General features: G+C 37.4%; 1 protein-coding gene across 1 annotated transcript; it reads right to left on the bottom strand.

Moving 5' to 3' along the window:
• Positions 1 to 17,919: 17,919 nt before the first annotated feature.
• LOC309826223 (stromelysin-1-like) lies at positions 17,920 to 25,296 on the bottom strand. The gene is made up of 10 exons (XM_082660216.1): positions 25,173 to 25,296; positions 24,159 to 24,403; positions 23,920 to 24,068; positions 23,669 to 23,794; positions 23,123 to 23,287; positions 22,792 to 22,936; positions 21,772 to 21,905; positions 21,097 to 21,256; positions 19,105 to 19,208; positions 17,920 to 18,172 (listed from the first exon to the last, which is right to left on the bottom strand). The coding sequence occupies exons 1-10, from the start codon at positions 25,281 to 25,283 to the stop codon at positions 18,072 to 18,074; spliced, it is 1,440 nt and encodes a 479-aa protein (XP_082516342.1). The 5' UTR covers positions 25,284 to 25,296; the 3' UTR covers positions 17,920 to 18,071.
• Positions 25,297 to 27,593: the final 2,297 nt, after the last annotated feature.

Here is a 27,593-nt window from a genome sequence, read left to right as displayed (position 1 = left end):
CAGAAACTCTGCAAACCAGAAGGGAGTGGTGGGACATATATAAAGTGATGAAAGGGAAAAACCTACAACCAAGATTACTCTACCCAGCAAGGGTCTCATTCAGATTCGACGGAGAAACAAAAACCTTTACAGACAAGCAAAAGCTAAGAGAATTCACCACCACTTAAGCAGCTTTACAACAAACGTTAAAGGAACTTCTCTAGGCAGGAAACACAAGAGAAGGAAAAGACCTACAAAAATCAAACCCAAAACAATTAAGAAAATTGTAATAGGAACATAAATATCAATAATTCCCTTAAATGGAAATGGATTAAATGCCCCAACCAAAAGACATAGACTGGCTGAATGGACACAAAAACAGGACCCGAATATATGCTGTCTACACAAGACAGACTTAAGACCTAGGGACACATACTGGCTGAAAGTTAGGTGACAGAAAAAGATATTCCTTGCAAGTGGAAATCAAAAGAAAGCTGGAGTAGCATTACTCGTATCAGACAAAATTGACTTTAAAATAAAGACTATTACAAGAGACAAAGACGGACACTACTGAATGATCAAGGGATCAATCCAAAAAGAAGATATAACAATTGTAAATATTTATGCACCCAACATAGGAGCATCTCAATACATAAGGCAAATGCTAACGGTCATAAAAAGGGAAATCGACAGTAACAAAATCATTGTAGGGGAATTTAACACCCCACTTTCACCAATGAACAGATCATCCAAAATGAAAATAAATAAGGAAATACAAGCTTTAAATGATACATTAAACATGATGGACTTAATTGATATTTAGAAGACATTCCATCCAAAAAGAACAGAATACACTTTCTTCTCAAGTGTTCATGGAACATTCTCCAGGATAGATCATACCATGGGTCACAAATCAAGCCTTGGTAAGTTTAAGAAAATTGAAATTGTGTCAAGTATCTTTTCCGACCACAATGCCATGAGACTAGATATCAATTACAGGAAAAGATCTGTAAAAAATACAAACACATGGAGGCTAAACAATACACTACTAAATAACCAAGATATCAGTAAAGAAACCAAAGGGGTAATCAAAAATTACCTGGAGGGCTTCCCTGGTGGCACAGTGGTTGAGAGTCCACCTGCCAATGCAGGGGACATGGGTTCGTGACCCAGTCTGGGAAGATCCCACATGCCATGGGTGGCTATGCCCGTGAGCCATGGCCACTGAGCCTGTGCATCCGGAGCCTGTACTCTGCAATGGGAGAGGCCACAACAGTGAGAGGCCCACGTACTGCAAACAAACAAACAAAAAATTACCCAGAATAAAATGACAATGAATACACGAGGAACCAAAACCTATGGGATGCAGCAAAAGCAGTTCTAAGAGGGAATTTAATAGGAATAAAATCCTCCCTCAAGAAACAAGAAATATCTCAAATAAACAACTTAACATAACAACTAATGCAATTAGAGAAAGAAGAGCAAAAAATCCACAAAGTTAGCAGAGGGAAAGAAGTCATAAAGATCAAATCAGACATAAATGAAAAAGAAATGAAGGAAACAATAGCAAAGATCAATTAAACTAAATGCTGGTTCTTTGAGAAGATAAACAATATTGATAAACCATTAGCCAGACTCATCAAGAAAAAAAGGGAGAAGACTCAAATCAACAGGATTCGAAATGGAAAAAGATAAGTAAAAACTGACACTGCAGAAATACAAAGGATCAGGACTGATTACAACAAGCAACTATATGCCAATAAAATGGACAACCTGGAAGAAATGGACAAAATCTTAGAAATGCACAACCTTCTGAGACTCAACCAGGAAGAAGTAGAAAATATAAACAGACCAATCACAAGCACTGAAACTGAGACTGTGATTAAAAATCTTCCAACAAAAAAAGCCCAGGACCAGATGGCTTCACAGGTGAATTCTATCAAACATTTAGAGAAGAGCTAACACCTATCCTTCTCAAACTCTTCCAAAATATAGCAGAGGGAGGAACACTCCCAAACTCATTCCACGAAGCCATCATTACCCTAATACTGAAACCAGACAAAGATGTCACAAAAAAAGAAAACTACAGGCCAATATCACTGATGAACATAGATGCAAAAATCCTCAACAAAATACTAGCTAACAGAATCCAACTGCACATTAAAAGGATCATACACCATGATCAACTGAGGTTTATCCCAGGAATTCAATGAATCTTCAATATTTGCAAATCAATCAATGTGATACACCATGATAACAAAGTGAAGGATAAAAACAACATGATCATCTCAAGAGATGCAGAAAAAGTTTTCAACAAAATTCAACACCCATTTATGATAAAAGCTCTCCAGAAAGTAGGCATAGAGGGAACTTACCTTAACATAATAAAGGCCATATATGACAAATCACAGCCAACATCATTTTCAATGGTGAAAAACTGAAGCCATTTCCTATAAGATCAGGAACAAGATGAGGTTGCCCACTCTCACCACAATTATTCAATATAGTTTTGTAAGTTTTAGCCAGCAATCAGAGAAGGAAAAGAAATAAAAGGAATCTAAATCAGAAAAGAAGAATTAAAACTGGCACTTTGCAGATGACATGACACTATACATATAGAATCCTAAAGATGCTACCAGAAAAATATGACAGCTAATCAGTGAATTTGGTAAAGTAGCAGGATACAAAATTAATGCACAGAAATCTCTGGCATTCCTACACACTAATGATGAAAAATCTGAAAGAGAAATTAAGGAAACACTCCCATTTACCATTTCAACAAAAAGAATAAAATACCTAGGAATAAACCTACCTAAGGAGACAAATAACCTGTATGCAGAAAACTATAAGAAACTGATGAAAGAAATTAAAGATGATACAAACGGAGAGATATACCATGTTCACAGATTGGAAGAATCAACATTGTGAAAATGACTATACTACCTAAAGCAATCTACAGATTCAATGCAATCTCTTTCAAACTACCAGTGGCAATTTTCACAGAACTAGAACAAAAAATTTCACAATTTGTGTGGAAACACAAAAGACCCCAAATAGCTGAAGCAATCTTGAGAAGGAAAAATGGAGCTAGAAGAATCAGGCTCCTGTACTTCAGACTATACTACAAAGCTACAGTAATCAAGAGAGTATGGTACTGGCATAGAAAGAGAAATATAGATCAATGGAAGAGGATAGAAAGCCCAGAGATAAACTCACACACATATGGTCACCTTATCTTTGATAAAGGAGGCAAGAATCTACAATGGAGAAAGGACATCCTCTTCAATTAGTGCTGCTGGGAAAACTGGACAGCCACATGTAAAAGAATTAAATTAGAACAGTCCCTAACACCATACACAAAAATAAACTCAAAAAATTAGAACAGTCCCTAACACCATACACAAAAATAAACTCAAAATGGATTAAACATCTAAATGTATGGCCAGAGAGTATAAACTCTTAGAGGAAAACAGAGGCAAAACACTCTATGACATAAATCACAGCAAGATCCTTTTTGACCCATGTCCTAGATAATTGGAAATCAAAACAAAAGTAAACAAATGGGATTTAATGAAACTTAAAAGCTTTTGCAAAGCAAAGGAAACTATAAACAAGACAAAAAGACAACCCTCAGAATGCAGAAGATATTTGCAAACAAAGCAACTGACAAAGGATTAATCTCCAAAATATACAAGCAGCTCATGCAGCTCAATATCAAAAAAACAAACAACCCAACCCAAAAATGGGCAGAATACCTAAACAGACATTTCCCAAAGAAGATATACAGATTGTCAACACATACATGAAAGGATGCTCAACATCACTAGTCATTAGAGAAATGTAAATCAAAACTACAATGAGGTATCACCTCACACCAGTCAGAACGGCCATCATCAAAAATTCTAAAAACAATAAATGCTGGAGAGGGTGTGGAGAAAAGGAACCGTCTTGCACTTTTGGTGGGAATATAAATTGATACAGCCGCTACAGAGAACAGTATGGAAATTCTTTAAAACACTAAAAATAGAACTACCATACAACCCAGTAATGTCACTACTGGGCATATACCCTGAGAAAACCATAATTCAAAAAGAGTCACGTACCTCAATGTTTACTGCCGCACTGTTTAGAAGATCCAGGACATGGAAACAACCTAAGTGTCCATTGACAGATGAATGGATAAAGAAGATGTGGCACATATATACAATGGAATATTACTCAGCCACAAAAAGAATAGAAATTGAGTTATTTGGATAACTCAATTATCCAAATAATTGAGTTGAGTGGATGGACCTATAGTCTGTCATACAGAGTGAAGTAAGTTGTAAAGAGAAAAACAATACCATATGCTAACACATATATATGGAATCTAAAAAAAAAAAAAATGGTTCTGATGAACCTGGGGTCAGGACAGGAATAAAGAAGCAGAAGTTGATAGTGGCCTTGAGGACACGGGGAGGGGGAAGGGTAAGCTGGGATGAACTGAGAAACTGGCATGGACATATATACACTACCAAATGTAAAATAGTTAGTGGGAAGGAGCCGCATAGCACAGGGAGATCAACTTGGTGCTTTGTGACCACCTAGGGGTGTGGGATAGGGAGGGTTGGAGGGAGACGCAAGTGGGATGGGATATGGGGATATATATATATATATATATATATATATATATATATATATATATATCTGATTCACTTTGTTTTACAGCAGAAACTAACACAACATTGTAAAGCAATTATACTCCCGTAAAGATGTTAAAATATTTTAAAAAGTCTATGCACTTTCTGTTAGAAATATCATAACCTTGTGCACAAAACAGTGGTTTTCTAATTGTAGTGAGTGAAGATAGTTACCTTGTACACAGGGAGGGGATATGTAAGAGAATTTTCTTTCAGTTACCTTCCAGAGGGTGTGGTAGGAAAAAGCACAGAACTTTGAATCAAGTGACGTAGGTCTGAATCACAGCTGAGCAATCCTGAATGTTATCAACTGTAAAAAGAAAATAATAATGCTTGCCCATTTGTTTATGATAAATTTGAACTGACAGGTACTTTATAAATTGAATGATTACATACTATAGTTATTACTTCCTGACCTTTAAGACTGTCCCTGTGACCAGGTACTACGTAACGATACAAGATAAGTAGTGGTCCACAGACATGAAACCCATTTTCTGGATTCATAGTTAGTATTTTCTTGAAATAAAAAGTTAAACTTGTCATTAGAATATTAACCAAAATTCTGTACATGCATAAATATTTGAGGTACTTTCATTGATTGATACTCTAGGTAGCTTGATTGTAAATGTAGAATTATTAGATGTATACAGAAGCAATATAGAACCAAAACAGCATTCTGATTTTTGTATAAGGCAGATTTGGATTCAAAACTCGATCTTGCAGCATTTTAGACCTATAACCTTAGGCATGTTAACCTCCCTGATATTTCATTTTCTCACATATAAAGTGAAAATAATAATATTAAGATATGCCATGACTTTTTGGGGGATGATTAATTCCTCAAATGCAATATGCATCATGCCATCACATAATAGCTGCTCAATGAGTATTAATTCCTCTAGAGTGAAAAGACACCCCAAATCACTTACCTTAACCCCCTTACATTGGAGATGAGGAAATAGCATCCCTAAATTTTCATTTGTTTTCTTTCATTGGAAGCAAAACTATCAGAGCTATTGGAACTATGAGTCCTGACAAGAATGTATCAATATGCTAAATATTGATAGTAAATAATTATCTATAATGTAAATTAAATACAATTCTTGAGGAAATTCTTATTGTGCCATGAGGTAAAGCAAGTCAATGGGAATTTAATTTTCAGTTAAATGCACAACGTCAACCAACACAGTGAGTTGCCTCCTTTATTAATTTTGGAACCTTGCCCAAGAAGCAGCTGTGTTATAAGGTGCTCTATCATCATCATCACCTTCATTGTCACAAGCTAATCATTACTGTCAAGGTGGAAAATTCCTTAGTTGCATAAATCATGGCCAGGAAGCCAGGTATCATACATACTCACATTTAGTTTTATCTTAGGAAAGTGAAACACATTTCCTCTTAATCATGCTGAGGAACTTTTATTGATAAAGATACTTATATTAAGAATCAGCTGTTATTCTGTGGTCTGACACTTACCAGGACCATACCCCAGGGTGGAATTTTCCCCAAAAGCAGCTTATTTTTTACTGACCAACAAGGATTGAATGGCTTAAATAGATCTTCAAGTACCTCTCTTTTGGTAAATCCTTGGAAGGCCAGGGTTTTTATCCCCCTATATTACTTGCCTCTCTCTGAAGCACTTTTAGTCTACTTCAAATATGCTTACGAAATTTCCTTTGTGTGTAGTAGGTAATGCTTGTTAGCTGAGTAAGTTGTTTAATTTATTGTTTATAGCCTGACTACTTCCAAAATAGATTTATTGCTGAATTATTCATTGACTGAATGAATTAATATGCTTTGGGGAGCATTTTCTCAGTTGTTACACTTATTAAATAACATTTAATGTTTTTTTGAAATTTAATGTTCTTAATTATATAATTAGCAAGTTGAATACTTAATATTCTTCTCTTTACAACTTAACTCATAAAAAAATATTTTCTTCTCTTTAACCCCCAAATATGGTGTGTTCTCTCATATCGTCACCCTTTCACATGATGTTCCCTTCCTCTCCACACTTGGCCTGATAGACTCCTGCTGGCTCTTCACATCCAGAAGGAAGCACTGCTTTTCAAGAGCAAGTCTGCTGGGAGAACGGAATGTTTGTTTTCATCAGGAACCATCTGATTGAAGAGATTGATAAACTGAATTAAAAGGAAGTTTATTTTAAGGACTCAGAGGGATCACATAGACTCTGATAACGAGAAGTAGTTTGAAGGGATGGGTTGGGCAGGTAGTTACATCCCTCCAACCCCTCCACTAGCTTTTCTCAACAGTCTCCATTCCCATTTCTCACCACTCAACCCTACCATTCCTGTTAGCACTCGGTAGGGCAGAGCATGGAAAGGGTACAGTTCAGCCAGGTGCGTGATTAATTTCTGGACACATTTTCATTATCTGAATATGAATACAGACTGTAAGAGCTTCTGCCAACAGTTATTTAGTTTTTTTCTTATTTTAAGGAAGGAAACCTGGACTGTAATATATCCTTTTCCTTGTAGACTTTAGATGACAAGAAGTAACCAACAACTTTAGACAACTTTACTTTTCACCCTAAAAGACCCTAAACTTTGATCTCAGGGAAGCCCTGGCTTGAGTTTCAGGAGACAGTTTAACACAGATAGCAGTTGAACCAGCTGCTTCTTCTCCTTTGCTCATGGACTGACTGCTGGCTGCACCTTGACATGGCATTTTCCTCTGCCCTGCTGGGACCCCCACAGCAAATTCCACATGTTCTCTGAAGGTCTGTGGCTTGCCAAGCCACTCCCAACTTATGTCTAAGACAGGAATCATTTTGTTGGGAGGATAATTACAGTGGATTTATAATAAGGAACTTGGAGAATCTCATGGAATCCAATCTCAGGACAGCCTTCCTGAAAAATGGGACAATTACAGGCTCTGTCTCTGTCTGTCCCTCTCAGTCTCTCATGTTCTCAGCCTTAGCCTGAATGTTCACTGTTTTTTTCTCTTTCTGTAGACCAGCTTTGCTTCAAGGATAATGATCCCCCATAACATCATTCCATGAAGGCCTTTGACACACCATGGTCCTGATTCTGATTCCAATCCTAGAAAAATCTTAGAGATTCTGTCTACAACATGGTCTGACCATGTGTTCTGGGTCTGTTGTTTCTAACTCTGGGAGAGAGCACTAGATAGGCTCTATTTTATTCTTGTGCCCCTCTGTAATCCAATTAGATTTTTGCACAACTGTGGGACTGCATGGTTGCTTAGTCCAACCACATCTACTGGCAATCTGAGACATCCAATAAATATCTGTTTAAGGAATGAATAAATCAATACATGAATAAGATGGAGATAAGTCAAACCACAGCAGCACCCATTTTGTTGCTTAAAGGTTAAGTCTGTTTTTGCTTCTTAGGTAGGTCATCTGGTGCTTTCTTGGCCCCTAGTCCAGGAGTAATGAAAGCTCTCCTGCAGGTTCTCTGGACTCAGCCCTGGGACTCTGGATGAAAATTCTCTCCAGACACCTCTCTCCTCCTTGTTGGCTATCCACTTCCTATGTGACCAATCTAAATTACTCTCCTCATGTGATTCTGTATTTCTTCATCTTAATCCTTTCCCTTCTTCACTCACTTCTTCCTGATTTCCTCCCTTGACCTGCTAAAACACTCCTCCACCCAACATCTGTTCATCATGGGATATCTAGGAGGGTTTACAGATTCCTTCCATACTACCAGCATATCGCATCCTCCTCTCTCTGTCAGACACACTTATATAAATAAAATAATCCATATCCTGGACTCTCACAAATAGCAAAAAAAGGCAATCTATAATTGTAGATTATGATACACCTGGTACCCTACTTCATTTCATTAATGATTGTGGTGCTTCAAGTCAGCACTAAAGAAGAGTGATCGAATATATATTTATTGTGCATGTGTTCTTTAACTCAATATCTTTGTACCCCAGGGTTTGGTTTTTGGGCCACTTCTCTTCTATATTCTTACTCTGTTGTTAAGCTTATCCAGTTTCAAGACTTTGAAACCATCTACATGCTGATGACTCTCAAATTTACATTTCCAATCCAGATCTTTTCCTTAAACTCCAGACTTGTATATCCAGCATCACTATATGGATGTAAGATAGACACCTCAATACACAACAAGCCCAAAACTGAAGTTCTGATCTCCCCACCAAAGCCTGCTCCACCCTCAGCCCTCACGTCTCAAGTCATGGAAACTCAGCAACTTCATCCTTCTACTTGCTCCATCCAAAAGACTTGAAATCATTCTAAATTTTGCTATTTTTTTCACACTTCACAGCCTCACACTTTCGCATCATTAAATCCTGCTGGTTTTATTTTCATATAAATTCAGAATAACTTCTCTCTCCTTCCACAACTACCACACTGTCTGGAGCCACCATCCTCTCTTGCCTGGAATCCTGCAATTGTCTCCTAACAGGTCTCTGGACTTCTACCTAGGCTCCCCTACAATCTAATCTAAGAGAGCATCCAGAGACTCTTCTGACCCATTTCCTCCAATGGCTCCTCCATTTCACTCAAGGTACAAACCAGTGTTTTACATTGGCCCATATAACCCCACATGATTTGCTCCTACATCAACCTGTACCTCTCTGACTTTATCTTCTAGTACTCTTACCCTCCTCCCACATACTTCACTGCTGTAAGTAGTCCTCTTGCTGTTCTTTGAATATGCTGAGCACAGGTCACCTCAGACTTCTTCACGCTAGCTGTTCTCTCTGTCTGGAGTGCTCTTCCCCCCGATTCACCTGGCCAGCTCTCTTGCCTCCTTCATCTTTGTTCAGATATCACGTTCTTAGTGAGGCTCACTTTAGTATTTTTACTGCAACCCATCACCACGCCCAGCCCTCTTCACTTGAAATCCCCTTACCTCACACTACTTTTTTTTTTTCTTTTTTCCATAGCAGGAATCTCCTTCTAACATACAATGTAGTGTCTTTATAGTCTATAATTCTAGTTTCTTGTCTGTCTTTCTTGTGAATGTAAGTTCTAAGAAGGCAAACATCTTTGTCCATTTTGTTCACTGATTTATTGAAATTTACCCAAGCTTTTAGCAGTGTGCTTAGCATATAGTGAGTCCTTAGTAAATATTGACCAAAGAGTGAATGAATAAAGAAACAAATGAATGTCTCCTACCCTGTTTGTCCTTTATATTAATTTTCATATTGGTGGTATCATCCCAAATTGTGAGCTCCAAAAGGTAGGAAGCACTTCTGTCCTTTCTTTACAGAATTTTGACCTAGATTTCTGCCAACTGTAGTCTTGTGGTGTGACTCTCCTTGCAAGTTTTAACTTGCTCATGAGGATGTAATATGAATCTGATTAATCACAAGACTGACATGGACTAAGAGCATTGAGAAAGAGACTCTTTCACCTTCCACAGAGTCAAACGGTAACACATTAAGATTTTATGGGAAAAGAAATTCAAAACAAGTTAATGTACAGAAAAATTTAAAGATTAAATTGTCATTTTCAGGTGTAGAATGTGTCAGAGATATTGATTTGGTGTTCTTTAACAGATCTGTAAAATATTTTCGTGGCTTTAAAATATATTTGTGGTCACGTGTTGTCCCTCAAGAGTGTAGAAGCCCTCCACAATGTTCTTTTATGAATCACCCATGCCCTTTCCTCTGGTATCAGATTTTGTAGTGATTTTTTAAATAGATTAATCCCAATTGACAAATCATGAAATATTCTTGAATTATGAAATGGCTACTTTATTTATTAATAACAAAACCATATTCCTATACACTTAGATGCACATGAAATATTTTATTACATGACTTAGCATTCCTTATTTAAATGGAAAAATATTATAAAGCAGCACTTATAGGAACTACTCAATTTATGAACCTTTGACTTTCAAATGTCTGTATCATACAGCCATTCCTAGGTCACTCCAACCACGCTTTTTGACTCAACCAGCTACAAAGAGCCAATCCTTTACTCTATCTCTTTTCCAACTCTTGATTTATTACCTCTGTCAGTCTTTTCTTTGCTGTATCCCTTTTGCCTTTCATCACATTTATAGACCAATTCATGTCATGTAGGGATGCAGCAGAGTGGATCAAACATAAGCTTGGTGTCAGACAAGATGAATTAGATCTCTGGTTCGGCCACTTATTATCTGCATGACCTTGAGGATATGGCTTACCCTCTCTGAGCGGCAATCCTTATATTTGTAAAATTGGTTTAATAATCTCTACCTCACAAATAAGAATTAAGTGAGATGGTGTATGTAAAGTATTTGTTTCTGCATTAAAATCGGACTAGTAATATATGTCAGACATTTGGTTGAACTCGTTAATGTCTGAGGGCAGCTTTTTTTGCAGAATAATTAATACAGTTTTATTTATTATAATTAATGTTCAATTTATTAAAGACAAATCTTAAGTTTTCTTAAGACTTTAAATTTACCTTTCTAATCTTGTTTTTTAATCTAGTGAAAGTATATAAAAATAAGTACAATCACTTTCAATAGCTCTTAAATTAATATTTAATTGATTCATTTGGTTAAAATATTGAATTATCCTTAAACATTTAATACAATTTGTATTCATAATATTTTCAACACTTCAAATTACAGCTATGATTTTAATATAACTAATTCTTTCAAATAATCCAAATCTATTGTGTAGACTTAAAATCAAACAAGCAAGTTATTTCTAAGCATTTAAGTAACTCATTAATATAATAAAGCAAAGAATTGAATGCCTTAAATAAAATTATCATACACTTTTCAAACACTTTAAAAACAGAAAAAACATATGCAAAACAGTAAGATGACTATCAAAGCATAACACTACATAAATAAAAGTCTCCATAAATACCCTCCTTCTAGAAGTGACTAGTTTGCTCCCTGACCAAAGAGAAGATAATTGCTATTTCAAGTCTACTACAGCCACTAAAATTAAACATACTGATTACCACCAGTGACTGTAAATCAATGACAGGGACATTTACACTGCAAGCTGAACACTTTCTTATAACTAAGCCCTGCCAACTTTTTCAGTTTTACAGAAAGTTACTTTCGCACGTTACTCCTGAAGGATTTGAGTAGATTCAGTATGGTTTTCCCATTATTTCTCTTCACAACGCGATCACAGCAAGTCTCCACATTGCTTGGTTTCTGGTGATGAGCTTCTCAAATGCTTCTGAGATAGTAACCTGCCTGTTCCCTCACTGGTGTAATTTCTGGTGTAACTGTAACTCCTTTATTTTTTACTTTCTCATCTGTGTTAAGTCTACCTTTCTGTTGGTTTATTGCCAAGTTCCAGCCCAATTCCCAGCTTCTGCTTTCCTTTCCCCTCCCACCAACCTACTGTCCCCAGATCACTTCCTATAAATGCAGAAACATACTCCAAATTTCCAAGGCAAAAGGAATTGAGCCAGTTCTTGAACATCATTCTGGGATTCAGCATCACATCACTGTTAAGGCTGGACTCGTCCTTACATGAACCACAAATATGGTCTCTGGTTCTTGGCCACTGGTTGGAGTCAAGAAACACGAGTGAATGGCTTGTCAGCACACAAATGCACTCGAGTCTTTTGGGAACAAGATTGCCTAGGGAAATTTACAGAGGAGAGTAGTAGAAGGTGTGAGGTTCCCCGCTGTCCATTATAATTTTGCACTGCACAGGGGAATTTAGAAAAGCCAGATGTCAGATGTGAAAAGAAGAACCCTGGCCCTTTGGGATTTTCAATTTCAGGATTGAGAAAGAATTAGCTCCTTTCCTATGTGGTCACACAGTATGATATAGCAGAATATCTAGTTCAGAACAGGGTCAAAACTAAATAAGATTAAGGTCAACCAGCCTGATTTATTCTCTTATCCTAGACTAAATACGACCATGATCTTTGAAACCAGGATGATATGAAATGAGATCCTGACTATGCTACTTACTATATGACCATGGTAAGGTTACTGAATCACTCTAAACTTATACTTCTGCACTATCAAGGCAAACCACCAACTCAATAGTCATTATGAGGATGAAATGAACAGTGCCCATCAAGTGCCTGTTGTCGAACCCAGGTTCGAGTACCCACGAACAATGAGGCCAAACAAACCGAAATATCCGAGTTTGGAGCCGAGAAAAGTTTATTAGTCGATGAGGCACCAATCCAGAAGATGGGAGACCTAGACTCCTCTCAAATCCATCTTGTTGACTAGCCAAGGTGTAAGATTTTTAAAGGCAAAAGGGGAGGGGTGGAAGGCTTTGTGATCCCAGCTTCCTGATAAGATCTCAGCTGCAAACTTTTAGGCACTGCCTTGTGACTTCGTTTGTTGCTGGTGGTCGTGATTATTCTTTATGTTCCTGCAAAACAAGCTCATAAATCATGATCTGGTGATCCTTTAACTTTCCTCTAGGAGAGAGCAAAAGCAATAGTTGAGACATTTTATCATTTATTTAGGGCCCACATGATGGTTCAGTTTCAGTTCTCAATTGATCCTCTGGGTCATCAATGTTGAAGTCCCCTTGAGGCCAGCTGGTTGAAGCCACAGGACATCTCAACAGTTTGGGGTCATAAATCAAGGCATTGGTTTAAGGTAACAATCACAGAAAAGTTTATGGTGGTCTTGCTTTTCCCTTGTTTCTGGTTCCCTCACTTCCCTGATTAGTAACTGCTTGAATCTGCTCTTTGGAACCCAGAGAAGGTCTAGGAGACTAAACTCTTTTTCTACAAATAAGAAACAGGGGACACTGAAAGGCTTTTATACCCAGGAGGGCCCCACAAGGTCCTGCTTGATTTCACCTCTACTGCAGTGCCTAACCAAAAAACAGGTATTCAGTAAATAAAAAGTTGTTTAGTTTCTTTTCCCAATGAAATGAAGACATGCATAAGAACTATGAATTAGGTCTGGCAATACAAAAAAAAATATGCTTTGCTTCCTTCCCAGCCCAACTTCTCCTAAGAGTTATCTGACCTATTATTTCCACTTTCTTACCTCCCAAATTCTCTCTGGTAGATGGATAGAGATTGCTGCCTCAGTATGTTTTCCTCCACCCCACTATGTAACAGCAACACAGTTGGGGTAAAAATTTCCTGTCCTTGTTGCCACAGTGATTGTTCTAGGTGTTGACCACATGATTGAGATGATCCAAACAAGGGGGAGGCTCAGAAGTATGGGTTGATGGTTAGGGGTGGTGCTTTTTATAGGTGTGATGCCTGGAACTACCATAGGTCTTATGCTGCCATGAGGAAAGCCAGCCTGAGGGTAAAACTGACACAGAAGACATAGTCAAGACAAGAGTAGACTGGAGGAGCCAGAACCATGATCACACTGAAACTAAAACCTTCCTGACTGCTGTACTTTTAAGTATGTGAATCAATAAACTCCTTTATTTTCATTACTTAAAAGAAACTCGGGCTTCCCTGGTGACGCAGTGGTTGAGAGTCCGCCTGCCGACGCAGGGGACGCGGGTTCGTGCCCCGGTCCGGGAAGATCCCACATGCCGCGGAGCGGCTGGGCCCATGAGCCATGGCCGCTGAGTCTGCGCGTCCGGAGCCTGTGCTCCGCAACGGGAGAGGCCACAAGAGTGAGAGGCCCGAATACCGCAAAAAAAACAAAAACAAAAACAAAAAAAACCTCTTTCCAGGGCTTCCCTCGTGGCGCAGTGGTTGAGAGTCCGCCTGCCGATGCAGGGGACACGGGTTCGTGCCCCGGTCCGGGAAGATCCCACATGCCACGGGACGGCTGGGCCCGTGAGCCATGGCTGCTGAGCCTGCGCGTCCGGAGCCTGCGCTCCGCAATGGGAGAAGCCACAACAGTGAGAGGCCCGCGTACCGAAAAAACAAAAAAAAAACAAAAAAAAAACAAAACTCTTTCCAGCTTTATGGAGATATAATTGACAAATAAAAATTATGCATATTTAAGGTGTACAACATGGTGTTTTGCTATACCTATACATTATGAAATGATTGCCATAATCAAACTAATTAACACATCCATCACCTCACATAATTTTTTTTTTTTTTTTTTTTTTTTAGGTGTTGAGAACACAAGATCTACTCTCAGCATATTTCAGGTATACAGTACAGTATTACTAACTCTGGTCACCGTCCTTTACGTGAGATCTCCAGAACTTACTTCCCTATACAACTGAAAATTTGTAAGCTTTGACCAAAAACTCCCTATTTCCTCTACCCACCTAGCCCCTATCACCATTCCACTCTTTGATTTTATGAATTTGTCTTTTTTTTTTTAATTTCATGTATCAGTGAAATTATGCAGTTTTAACCTTTCTGTGTCTGGCTTATTGCACTTAGCATAATGGCCTCAAGTTTCATCCATGTTGTTGCAAATGGTAGGATTTTCCTTTTTTTTTTTTTTTTTTCACTAGGGCTAATAATGATCCATTTATATACATGCCCCATTTCTTTATCCATTCATCCATCAACAGACACTTACGTTGTTTCCATGTCCTGGTTATTGTAATGTTGTAGTGAAGATGGGAATGCAGCTATCTCTTCAAGAATCTGATTTCATTCCTCTGGATATACACCCAGAAGTTGTATTGTTGGATCATATGGTAGTTCTATTTTTAACTTTTTGAGGAATTGCTGTACTGTTCTCCATAGTGGCTGCACCAATTTACACTCCTACCAACAGTGCACCAGGATTCCCTTTTATCCACATCCTCACCAACACTTATCTTTTGTCTTTTTGATAAACTCTTTTATTTTTAAGCCAGTTGGAACTTTTTGCTACCTGTAGCCAAAAGTATCCTGGCATCAACATTTCAATTCACTTCAATCAGAATTCAACTCCACCACTCCACCAATACTGCTGTTGTAAATAGCATCCAATGGCCCACACACTGGAGAATCCAAACGAGTTTCCCTGCTCCTCCATCTCTGCTCAGACTTAGAAATTTAAGCTTCGACAGATATGCAAGTGTGTTTAAGGATATTCATTGTATCATTGGGAATAACAATAAAATATTTTAAGTAACCTACTGAATACTGAAAATAATACTGATATAATTTTTTTTGACTTACTTTTCATTATTTTTATTTCAAGTATATTATATATTTTTCAAGTATATATTTTTCAAGTATATGTTTTAAATATTATTAAATTATTTTAATATATTTTTATTTTAAATATATTTAATTTATTATTTTAATTTTTAAATTTTATTTCTTTGATGTATACATTTATTTAATCACTAATTTAGTGACCAATAGGAGACTGAATAAATAAATTATATATTTATTTCATAGAATGGAGCCAGTGAAAGAGTGAAGCAAATTCCACATGTACTAATGTGGAATTGTTGCCAAACTATAGTAAGTGAAAATAGCAAAGAGCAGAGCAGTGTAAATTTACATGCTACCATTTTAACTTAAAAAGATAATATAATATTACTGTTTGTATATGTATAAAATAGCTCTGAAAGGATTCCTAGAAATCTACTTGGCTGCTCTGAGGAAAGGAATTAAATAGTGATGAAATGGGTGTGAGGAAAATTAACTTTTTATACAAAATGTTTTTTACTTTTTGAATTTGTGCTGTGGCTACATAGTACCTATCAAAAAAAAATAAACCAAATAATTTAGTTAATTTTTAAAATAAAGAAATGTTCAATCCCCTGCAAAATATTGTTATTTATTAGATTCCATCTTAAAATCTCTCATATGGTGTGTCTTATACTCATGGTTTTAAGAACAATCTAAATGCCGAAAAATCCCATATGTTTATATCTTCTCTCTCTTTTAAAAATATTGAGATATAATTGACATATAGCATTGTATTATTTTTGGGTGTACAGCATAATGATTTGCTATATGTATACATTGCAAAATAATTATCACAATAAGTTTAATTAACATCCATCACCAAACATAATTACTATATCTTCTCTTTTGAGTTCTAGACTATCTTACCTCATGGTCTTAATTGGAAATCTCTCAGACATTTCAAAAATTGGCAAAACTGAGCAATTCATCCTAACTCTTGCCCTTTCCTCACAAACCTGCTTCTCTTCAGGTCTTCCCCCATCAACCCTTATGCTCAAGGAAGCTATCTGGGAATTATTCTGGCAACTTTTCCTCTCTTAAACTCCATATCTAAGCCATCATAGAGTTCTGTTGTCAATCATTTTATATATATATATATATATATATAAAATGTATTCCTGTCTCTGACTCTCCACTGTGACCACTTTAGTCCAAACCATCATCTTCTCACCTAGTTTTCACGTCTTCCTTCAAAACCTTCTCCAATGCCATTCCCCCAAAACTTCTTCTAAAACCACCTAGATCAAAGTAGATCCTCCTATTATTCTATCAAATAAGCCTAATTTTTTTCCTTTATAACTCTTACTAAAATTACACTTACATGTTCATGTTTGTCACTATTTGCTTATATTCTTTCTTGCTGGATTATAACCTCAGTGAGGCAGGGACTGTGTCCATTTTCTCAGGCTCCTATGCCCACAACCTAGCACAATGCTTGACACATGGAATATGATTAAAAGATTATTCTCAAATGAATTAATAATTTACAGCATGAATGAGCTCTTACTGTGTAGCAGATACCATGTTACATTTATTACTTAGGAGTGACAAACCAATTTTAGGATATGCAGTTGTCCATGGGCTTGTGGGCATGGACAGATACAAAATGAGTACAGGAGGATATTTTCATGTGTGAATAGGGGGAATATGAGCACATTTGTTTGCTAGGGCAGGGAAAGGGACTCCATTTATAGAATATATAAGTAAAAGCAAGAGATGAACAACAGGTTTATTTCCCCACCTGAATAATGAAGTGTGTGAACTAGGTGATTTGCTATAATTATAGGATTCTGCTTCACAACTTTTTTCAGAGACTGCCCTATAAGGTGACAACTTCCCTAGATCTTTCTCCTTAGGTATGTCAGGAACACATATGATGCCTGGTTGGTGGAAATAGCATCTCTTTTGTAGGGTACCTGGGGAGGGCAAGTGGCAGATTGTTTCCATTTCTGGATGAGCCCATTGTGAGGCTCCAGCTGTGGAGATCCTAATCCTGCCACCTCTACTGTTTCCTGCTCAGTCCACAATGCGCCCAAGATTGTGAGGACAACTAGTCCTTGAAACAAACAGAACAATAAAATAAAATAACTGACAACTCCTCTTTATTAAATAATAAGAAAATATTCTATATAAAGTCACTTGTCTGTTGCAGAAGTGCTTCTTCCTTCCCGGTGGGAGGCTACCCCATGTGAGCAAAGTGCAAACACACAGCCCATTTGAATGCCCTGTAATTTGTGAAGCTAATGGGCAAGACACACCAGCTCACACTCTCATTCTCAGTCACTGCACACACAGGAGAAAATGAACCATTTCAATTCACAGAGACTTAGGTGAAGAGTTATCAGCTTCATTTAGAATTCCCATGTTATGCCTTCTAAGCATCTCTCCTAACAATTCAACCAGCTGTTACTCTTCAAAACATGTGTCACTTTCTTTGCATTTGGGTCAAACTCCAACTGCAAAGATCCATTGAAGAAATAGTAAAACCCTGCAAATACAGACGGGGGAAATAGTGAGATATTTTTTCCAATAAATAAATTTGGCAAAGTACAAAACTCATAATAATAGACACCTAAAAGCTGAAAGTGTTTATAGAATTATACTACTTGGCAGGGACTATGTTAAACATTTTACATGATGTTTTTTCATTTATTTCTGCAACAATCCTAAGAGGCATGTATATCTAACTCCATTTTACAGATGAGGAAGTTGAGGTTCAGACAAATTTAGATGCTTGTCCAAGGTCATTCAACAAGGAAAGAATGGAGATGGCACTCAACTTCAGCTCTGTCTGACAGCAAAATCATGCTCTGAGTTATTAGGTTATTCTGCTTTCAGTCAGATAAAATTCTCTGAATCTTTGGAAACTGTGGTATCTTTAAGCTTTCCTTTCCCAATACTCCTCCTCCCTTTTCCTCATGAGGCAGCCTGAGGGGTATTTCTGGCCTCAGAGAGGCACAGGGACTCTTTCAGAGCCTGATGATCCTTTATGGCTCTGCCATCATGGTGCTTAGATTACCTTTCAATAAAGATCATCTATCCCTCCACCCATCTATCCCTGAGGAGGAAAAAAAATCTTTTTTTAGACTTTGGGCTCATGGAAATTTAAATATTGGCAACTGACTGACTACTCAGGAAAGACAGAGAAAATCTCCCTGGGAATTAGTAGCAGCAGCGGGATAGAGAAAGCCAGCTGGTCAGTGGTAAACTTGGCCATACCACTTGAGGTAATTTTTATATAGCTTATTATATGAGGTAGTCATATAATTGATATGAAATTCATAAGTTGAAATTTAGGGTTGAGAGGAGGATCCTGGTTAAAGAAAACTGTTATGAAATATTATTTCAATTTTCCTCTTCCCTTTGATACTATAGACTGTTTCAAGTGCCCCACTGCCAACAAAATAAGTGTCCTCTTACCAAATGCTTCAAAAACAGCATCCACCTCTAGGTCAACCCCTGGGAAGTCTTCCACTATTTGCTTGGGAAAGCCTGGCTCCATGGATTGTCTCTTCTCATCAAATCTGCACCGAGTAAAAGAAACAAAGCTCAGCATTGCATGGAGGTCATGTTACCAAAATTCGTAAATCATGTTAGGTTTAATGTGGAATTCTAACAAACTTTCCAAGTACTGCAAATAAATGTCAGACATGTTTAGTACTACAGAAATGTGTGACTTTAATGGTACTGCAAACTTAGCTTTTAAAATCTCTACCAGATATCCGATGATGGGCACTTAGGTTGTTTCCATCTCCGGGCTATTGTAAATAGAGCTGCGATGAACATTTTGGTACATGACTCTTTTTGAATTTCGGTTTTCTCAGGGTATATGCCCAGTAGTGGGATTGCTGGGTCATATGGTAGTTCTATTTGTAGTTTTTTAAGGAACCTCCATACTGTTCTCCATAGTGGCTGAACCAATTAGAAGATGTGGCACATATATACAATGGAATATTACTCAGCCATAAAAAGAAACGAAATTGAGCTATTTGTAATGAGGTGGATAGACCTAGAGTCTGTCATACACAGTGAAGTAAGTCAGAAAGAAAAAGACAAATACAGTATGCTAACACATATATATGGAATTTAAGAAAAAAAAATGTCATGAAGAACCTAGGGGTAAGGCAGGAATAAAGACGCAGACCTCCTAGAGAACGGACTTGAGGTTATGGGGAGGGGGAATGGTGAGCTGTGATGGGGCGAGAGAGAGTCATGGACATATACACACTAACAAATGTAGTAAGGTAGATAGCTAGTGGGAAGCAGCCACATGGCACAGGGATATTGGCTCGGTGCTTTGTGACAGCCTGGAGGGGTGGGATAGGGAGGGTGGGAGGGAGGGAGACGCAAGAGGGAAGAGATATGGGAACATATGTATATGTATAACTGATTCACTTTGTTATAAAGCAGAAACTAACACACCATTGTAAAGTAATTATACCCCAATAAAGATGTTAAAAAAAATAAATAAAAATAAAATAAAATAAAATAAAATCTCTACCAGAAACAGAGGTAACATCCTGATCTAGCAGATGCTGTTTGTTACCATATTTCTTAGGTCTGGACAGAAAGAATCTTAATCATCCTTCTATCACAAAGATATGAACATAAAATGAATTCAATCATTCATCTAAAATACAAATTTGAAGTTCTCTATCATACTTTGTACATATATGTTGTCCCTACCCTGCACATCTGGATTTCCTATGGCAGTCTCCTATGAAAAGGGATTGGAACAAGAAGCAAAGCACAGTAAGTGCATCTTTGATTGTTGGCTGGACCTTGGTTGGTCCACCCAGATCTCAGAGTCTGGGCAGATAGCTCAAGAATTAGCCCCTCTGAGAGCCCTATACAGCTAGACTGTTATTGCCTGTCATCCTCTTAGGCAGAGGTAATGAATGGGTTAGGCTAAGGGAAGCCCTTGAGAATCACATAGTACAGTTGGGAAATCAAGACAAACACTAACAATGAGTGGACTATAAGACAAAGGGAAAGGAATGATTTCCCCGTGGCCTGGATTTGCAGGGCTTCTTTCAAAAAAGAAAAGCCCAGTTGGGTTTGGAATACAGCAGGGAAAGCTTCATGGAAGTAGTGGGACTTGAGCCAGGACTTGGAGGATGGGCAGGGTTTGTGTAGGTGGAGGAGAAAGGAGCACACTCCAGGCGGATGGGGCTACAGCACAAAGGGAAGCTCCAGCTTATTGTACATGGGACTCAAAACAGGAGAGCTTAAGAAATGCCTGTTATCAGGCACTGCTATATTTGAAAGTAAGCACTTCCCCACAGTTGTCTAAAGCCCCACCACTCCTACTGTGAGGGACTCAGGTCTAAGAGTAAGGCGGGGGATTTCCTTAGAGAAAGAAAATAATTTCCCTAATTAGGATCATACAAAGTCATTCCAATCAAATTTTACCTCCAGTATTTGTCCTCTACAAAGAAGTATGTTTTCTTCCTTTCCTCATCAGAAAAGGCTGCATCTATTTTCCTTATTGTTGAAGGAAAACCCAGGGTATGGATGTCTCTTGGGTAACCTGCTGACACCTCGTTTCCTCTGATGGCCCAGAACTGATTTCCTGTGTTTTTTTTTAAAAAAAAAATCACAATCACATTGAATCTATAACAGATATCTTTGGTTTTAGAAATACTTCTTAGCACCTTTGATTTTCATAGTATAAAAGAAGCCAGGGGGCTATCCTGGTGGCGCAGTGGTTGAGAGTCCGCCTGCCAATACAGGGGACACGGGTTCGTGCCCCGGTCCGGGAAGATCCCACATGCCGCGGAGCGGCAAGGCCTGTGAGCCATGGCCACTGAGCCTGCGCGTCCGGAGCCTGTGTTCCGCAAAGGGAGAGGCCGCAACAGTGAGACGCCCGTGTACCGCAAAAACAGAAAAAAAAAAGGAAGCCAGAATTTTAGATTTAGTCACCAGCTCAAAATAGACATTAAACAAAAATTTGCAGCTTGAATGAATGAACACAGACCAAATGAGGGAATTTACAACTCTGGGCAATTTCCCAGTTAAAGTCTTAATCAATTTTCCAGTGAGAGGCTTTATTTCAGCAAGTTAAAGAAATTATTATATAACAATTACCTTTAAAAATGAAAACGCTGTCTTTGCTAATAACTTCATATGCAGCATCTATGCCTGAAGGAAGAGATGGCCAAAACGAAGAGATCAAATGAAATTCAGGTTCAAATGTCCTGAAGGATTTGCGCCAAAAATGTCTGAAAAACATGTAAAAAGAAATGAAAATTGAAAGAAGTCTTTCACCTTTCAGCATATTTTCTTCATTGTCCTGTCTCACCCATCTTCCCCCATTCCCACATCCTGTAGGCTCAATGACAGACAGAAATCAGGCATGTTGTCACTGGGGAAAAATCTTTCCTTTTTTTCCAGAAGATTGCACTGGACCTGTTGCCATAGGATTCCAGAGTAATGTCTTCTGTGAAAGGAAAGTTATCTTACAATGCAAATTAATCAGCTGACTGTAACCTTTAAATACCTACAATTCATGCAAAACAGTATATATATTATACCATCGTTTATATTTTCAAAAAGATAGGCAGATGTGTGTGTATGTATACATGCATGTAAGTATATTTTTATATATACACAGAACAATTCTGGAAGGATATTTAAGAGTTCATCACTATGGATGAAGATAGGGAGAAGTGAGGAACTAAGAGTCAATGATGTGGTGATGACTTTCTTTTAACTTTCTTTCCACTTGTGCAGTTTTATCATGTGCATATTTATCCAGCAGTGAGTAAATTAATTGATTAAATGTAATGGTATCCTGGTATCATTTTTAAAGGAAGTAAAGATAAAATTCTGATTCTAATTGTGACTTTTGAAAAGCAACTGTAACTTATAACATTTGGGAATGACAATTACAGGGTTAAAATCAAATCATCTTAAGTCTTTGAAAATGAACTTGACAATTTTAGGAAAATATGGAAAGTGAAGCATCAGAAAGATTCCAAGTTCAGAGCAAAATTTTTTGTTTTAAATATTTAAAAATCCTTATCAAGTTTCTGTTTGTTTTCCTCTCTAAGCATTGTATAGATACATAGAAAGAATAGATAGGAAAATATAGTTTTCTGGTCTGACCTGTCTTTAAAGAACAGAGTTTCTCCCCTCAGAGTGCTGACTGCATCAAAGGACAAAGCAGGATCACATGTGGCTGGTGTGCCAGGTTCTGGAGGCACAGATTCTGTGGGCACCACAGGGTCATCTCGAGAAGCTGTGGGAGGTCCTAAAGGGAACAGATATGAGGATGCAAACATTAGAAGAAATGTGAGTCTTCTGTCAATTTATATACTTTCCAAACATTCTCAAAGTGCTTTGAGTTAAATTACAAATGCTTTATGCAGCATTTTGAAGCTTTCCTGAAGACCATCATTGCAAAGTTACAATACCTAATTTTTCCAGCATCACTCACCATACAGGGACTGAATGCCATTCACATCATCTTGAGAAAGGTGGAACCGAGCCAGGTCTGTGAATGTGTTGTAGACTGGATACATCAAAGCTTCCCTGTTGGTCGAGTGTTGGAGACCCAGGGAATGGCCAAGTTCATGGGCAGCAACGAGGAATAAATTGATCCCTATTTAAGAAATCATAAGTAATAGTTACTCATTCCTTAAATACATGTACATTACACAGATCAGCTGTGTATTATATCTGTTTACTTCCTGGAAGCACACAGTGCTTCACCCCCTCTTTTTTTTGTTTTGGTTAATTGATCAATTGACTGAGTACACTTAATGGAAAGCCAAGTGTTTTTCAAGGCTCATTCTTGAAATCAATCTCTGGGACAAAGTACCAGCCGTATCCAGTTACTCCCATCTCCAGCCTGATTCTGCTGATTCTTGACCCATTGGGAAATCCATAACACCCCATTTCTTCAGTATTCTTAGCTATTAAGAGTTCTCCAAGTTAAAACAAAAATCCACACTGAAATCATTCTGAGAGATGTATAACTAACCTGATGTATCCTTTGTCCATTTTTCATCATCATCAAAGTGAACATCTCCATCAATCCCTGACCCAGGTGCATAGGCGTGAGCCAAAACATTTCCAGGTCCATCAAAAGGGCTAAAGTCTCCATGTTCTAAGAGAGAGAAAAAAAAATTATTGGCAAGATTAGTAATTAGGATCTCTCTGGGATCTTTTCTAATGAAACAACAACAGATAAAATTTTGCATGGGTTTTTTTTTTCTTGTTTCTGTTTTTTACCTCGAACTGCAAAAATGATCATTATGTCTGCCTCTCCTTCATTGATCCTGGAGAATGTTAATGGAGTCACCTTCTCCCAGACTGTCAGAGCTTTCTCAATGGCAGAATCAACAGCATCTCTTGGCAAATCCAGTGTATAATTCACAATCCTGTATGAAAAAAAATTGAAGACACTATTTCTCCTGTGATAGTGATTTATAAATCTCAGTATTATGTCAAAATCTCTTTGGACCCATTACCTGTAAGTGAGGTGAGTTTTCCTCCACTTGGGCATGCCAGGAAAGGTGCTGAAGTGACCAACGTCAGGAATCCCACATCTGGGCTTGCGTATCACCTCCAGAGTGTCAGAGTCCAGCTTCCCCGTCACCTCCAACCCCAGGAACCTCTGCATTTCTTGTATTTTTTTAACAACAGGACCACTGTCCTTTCTTCTAACAAACTGTTTCACATCCTTTTCAAGGTTGTAGTAGTTTTCGAGGTATTGCTAGCAGAAACATAAGTATAGTTTTTAGGTCATTCTTATGATTTTTAGTGGTTTATGGTAAACTTGTACAGTTGCTCACTTAATCTATGAAATATTCCTCTAGTTTATTGAAATCAAAGTAAGTGTCATATTTGTTTAATTCTTCAATTGCAGACTCCTCCTCACTTTCGTTTTATCTTTGTAACAGAATATCTCTGCAGCTTATTTTACTACCAAAGCAATGAAAATTGCAATGAACTGGAAAACCAAGATAATTATCCAGAGAACTTAATGGAGAAAAACAAAACAAACTTCCTTGTGCGTAATTGTATATTTCAGCTACATTTATTCAATTTTCCACTTTATGCTTCTCACAAGGACCTGGCTTAAGAAAATAACTTAGACAAATCTCTATGTCTAAACATGACACCAGCAATAAAAATATCCATCTAACTTTATATTGGATTAAAATGCCTACAGAAGTCCTAAAGCAAGATATATTTCATATACTCTCCACTTGTTAATCATGTGTCTTAAGCAGTGCTGCTAGTAAGGTGGCTTTGATCTTAGGAAATTACCTAATATCTCTGGCTTTTGTTTCTCTGGCATAAAAAGAGGAGTCCAAATAGATGATACTGAGACCCTCACCACGTACAACACTCTATAACTCTCTGCCTTTGAACTTCCTATACATTAAGTTCAAACAATTCTGTGAGTTTTATAAATAGAAAGCAGAGAGGGTTTCCACTTTGCCCTGTCAGGGAGCGTGAGGGCTGGCTCCCTTAATTACCTGAACAAGGTTCATGCTGTCATCCTCGTCCTTTGCAGCTCTGTCCAATGGATAGGCTGAGCAAACTGCCACAGATAGCAACAGCAGAACTGGAAGATTCCTCATTTCCATTGACTTTTCACAGCTCTCTGTTGTCTTAATGCCTTGCTCTCCGTGTATCTTCTTCTAGATTAACGGTCTAGAGTCCGACTTTTATAGGGTGACAATGTTTGTTTAGATCACCCACACACAGCTTGACTCATGATTGTCTTCCTATGAATGGCAGCAGGCCCATTTCCAAAAATTCCAAATCCAAAATAGGATGATACAACCTACTTTACTAATTTCTCTCAACCGTTCCAATTTTGCAAGTCAAAAGAGTGATTAATCTCCAGGAAACTCTTCCTGTCTTGGTAAGAAGAAAACTGGGGCATTTTTTTTATTCTGGAAAAAAAAAAGTGACTGGAATTTACTAGGTAGTTTATGTTTGTGGATTTGAGAAGTAGGCTGACATGGTAAAAAAGTCAGAATTCTGTAGAACTTTTAAATGTAATTTTATTTTAAGAAGAACACACTTAAAATCAAATGTAATAAGATATAAGTAAATGCAAATCTGTACATAAATAGCTACAGTCTATACTATTAAATTCTGTAAAAACAGAAAAAATACTATCTAGAATAAAATTGAAAGGGAAATTCACTTTTTGAACCTTGATTTGAAATACCTACTGTCACATTCTGCTTGGACTTGTTAGTCCTTGAGGAGGAGATGCTCATGGGAAGGATGCTCATTCCTCAAGATTTTGAGGAAGAAGGACACATATCCATTTTCTTTTGGTTGGTCTTAATTCTGTACCCAATTTATTAATGGGTGATGGACCTGTAATAGCTACTCCACAAATACTCAAAGAATTGATATGAATTACTTTGTTCATTAGACTGAAATTCTCCTCTGTCTTATCTTCTATTCTTTTCTTATTCTCTTTCAATCTCTTTTCTTCCTCCCTAAATTCAAATTTGTAGATATTTTAAAGTTAAAAACAAGCCATCCTAAATTCTTGTCCCTTGCTTATCATTTTTCTCTTCTCTTCTCCTCCTTTTTTTCCTTTTTCTTTTCCTTCCCTTCCCTTTCCTAACTTTTCTTTCTTTTTCTTTGTCAACTGGAGTGCTGCTCACATCACTTGTGTGAAATAAATGCTTGTAAGGAAGATCCTAAACCTTCCCAGAGGAAGAAACTTTGTTAAACACTTTACATACAATCCTCCTGCCACCTGCCACCCACCTATCTCCCCACCAACCTCACTTCCTATATCCTTAGAAAAATAAATTAAAAAAGAAATTCAAAAGGGATGCAAGTGGGAGGAAGAAAAACTTACACTTATTAAACATTTACTAAGTGCACAAACTTTTATTTATCACCACATTTTATTTTTTTCTTTGTTTGCTTGCCTATTTGTTTACTAAAGAGCAGAATATCCTGGGAGTGAGAATTAAATAAAATGATGAATAAAAATGTGCATTTAATGAACATTTAATAAGTGTACGTTTTGATTTCTCCCACTTGCATCCCTTTTGCATTTTCCTTTTTTGCTTTACTTTTTGTGCATTTTTAAAGAAATATTGGAGATGTTTCACTCAATATTTATAGAAGATGTAATAGAATTCCTCAGTGGTTGTAACCTGTAGCTGCAGGTTTCCAGATGCCTAATGACCACTTGGCAGGGGGTTATATGGTACATTTAAGCATCCATTTTTAGGCTAGATTCTGTTCAAAGACACTCAAAACTAGAGTTCTATATTCCTTAGTGTCTTGTTTCATTTTGACTGAGATAAGGGTAAAATACTTGTTTACACTGATGTCAGGGAAGCTAAGGGGGTTGGAGTGGTAAAGGCTTGCACCAGATACGAATTCCAGGAAGAAACAATGAAGTCAGGCAGAAAAGGTAGTGAGAAATTAAAAGCAGAAGAGCTGTGACATCCACAATTGTCAATTCCTTCTAAGTTAAGGGTTTTTCTTTGTAAATTTTCACTGCTAGCATAATTTATAAAACATTTTTTAAATTTAGAGGGAAACTTGACAGATTTTATGTTTATTTTCCCAACTGTTCAAAAGTGATTGACAAAAGAGGCCATATTTTTCCTGAGAAAAACACAAGTTTTCCAATGCAGAACTTTGTCATCTTTTAAAACAGACTTCTCTGAGAGGTCTTCCTTGAGCCCCAGGAAGAGTTCATTACTTATTTCTTAACAGTATCTGTACCTGCCTGATTTTTCATACTGAACTGTAGTTTAATAGTTTACTTATCTGCCTCCCCATATTACTGTAAATTCTTGAGGGTAGAGACTGTTTCCCATTTATTTCTGTACTCCTAATACTTAGAGTGGGGCCTTGCATACAGCAGGAACCTCAAAATTGGGTAGAGAATTAATTAATATATTAAT

This window comes from Grampus griseus (assembly GCF_964374135.1).
Source record: "Grampus griseus genome assembly, chromosome: 8".
In the NCBI taxonomy this organism is placed as follows: Eukaryota; Metazoa; Chordata; class Mammalia; order Artiodactyla; family Delphinidae; genus Grampus; species Grampus griseus.
This window is presented reverse-complemented; position numbering and strand designations above follow the sequence as displayed.

Bases quoted from the DNA above. Each gene is read 5' to 3' on its own strand.
- LOC309826223 (XM_082660216.1), bottom strand. From the start codon at position 25,283: ATGGAAATGAGGAATCTTCCAGTTCTGCTGTTGCTATCTGTGGCAGTT. The intron at 23,795-23,919 runs GTAAAAAACAGA...TCTCTCTCTTAG, and splicing joins GATCATTTTTGCAGTTCGAG to AACATGGAGACTTTAGCCCT. The intron at 21,257-21,771 runs GTAATTGTTATA...AAAAAAACACAG, and splicing joins CAGCGTTTTCATTTTTAAAG to GAAATCAGTTCTGGGCCATC.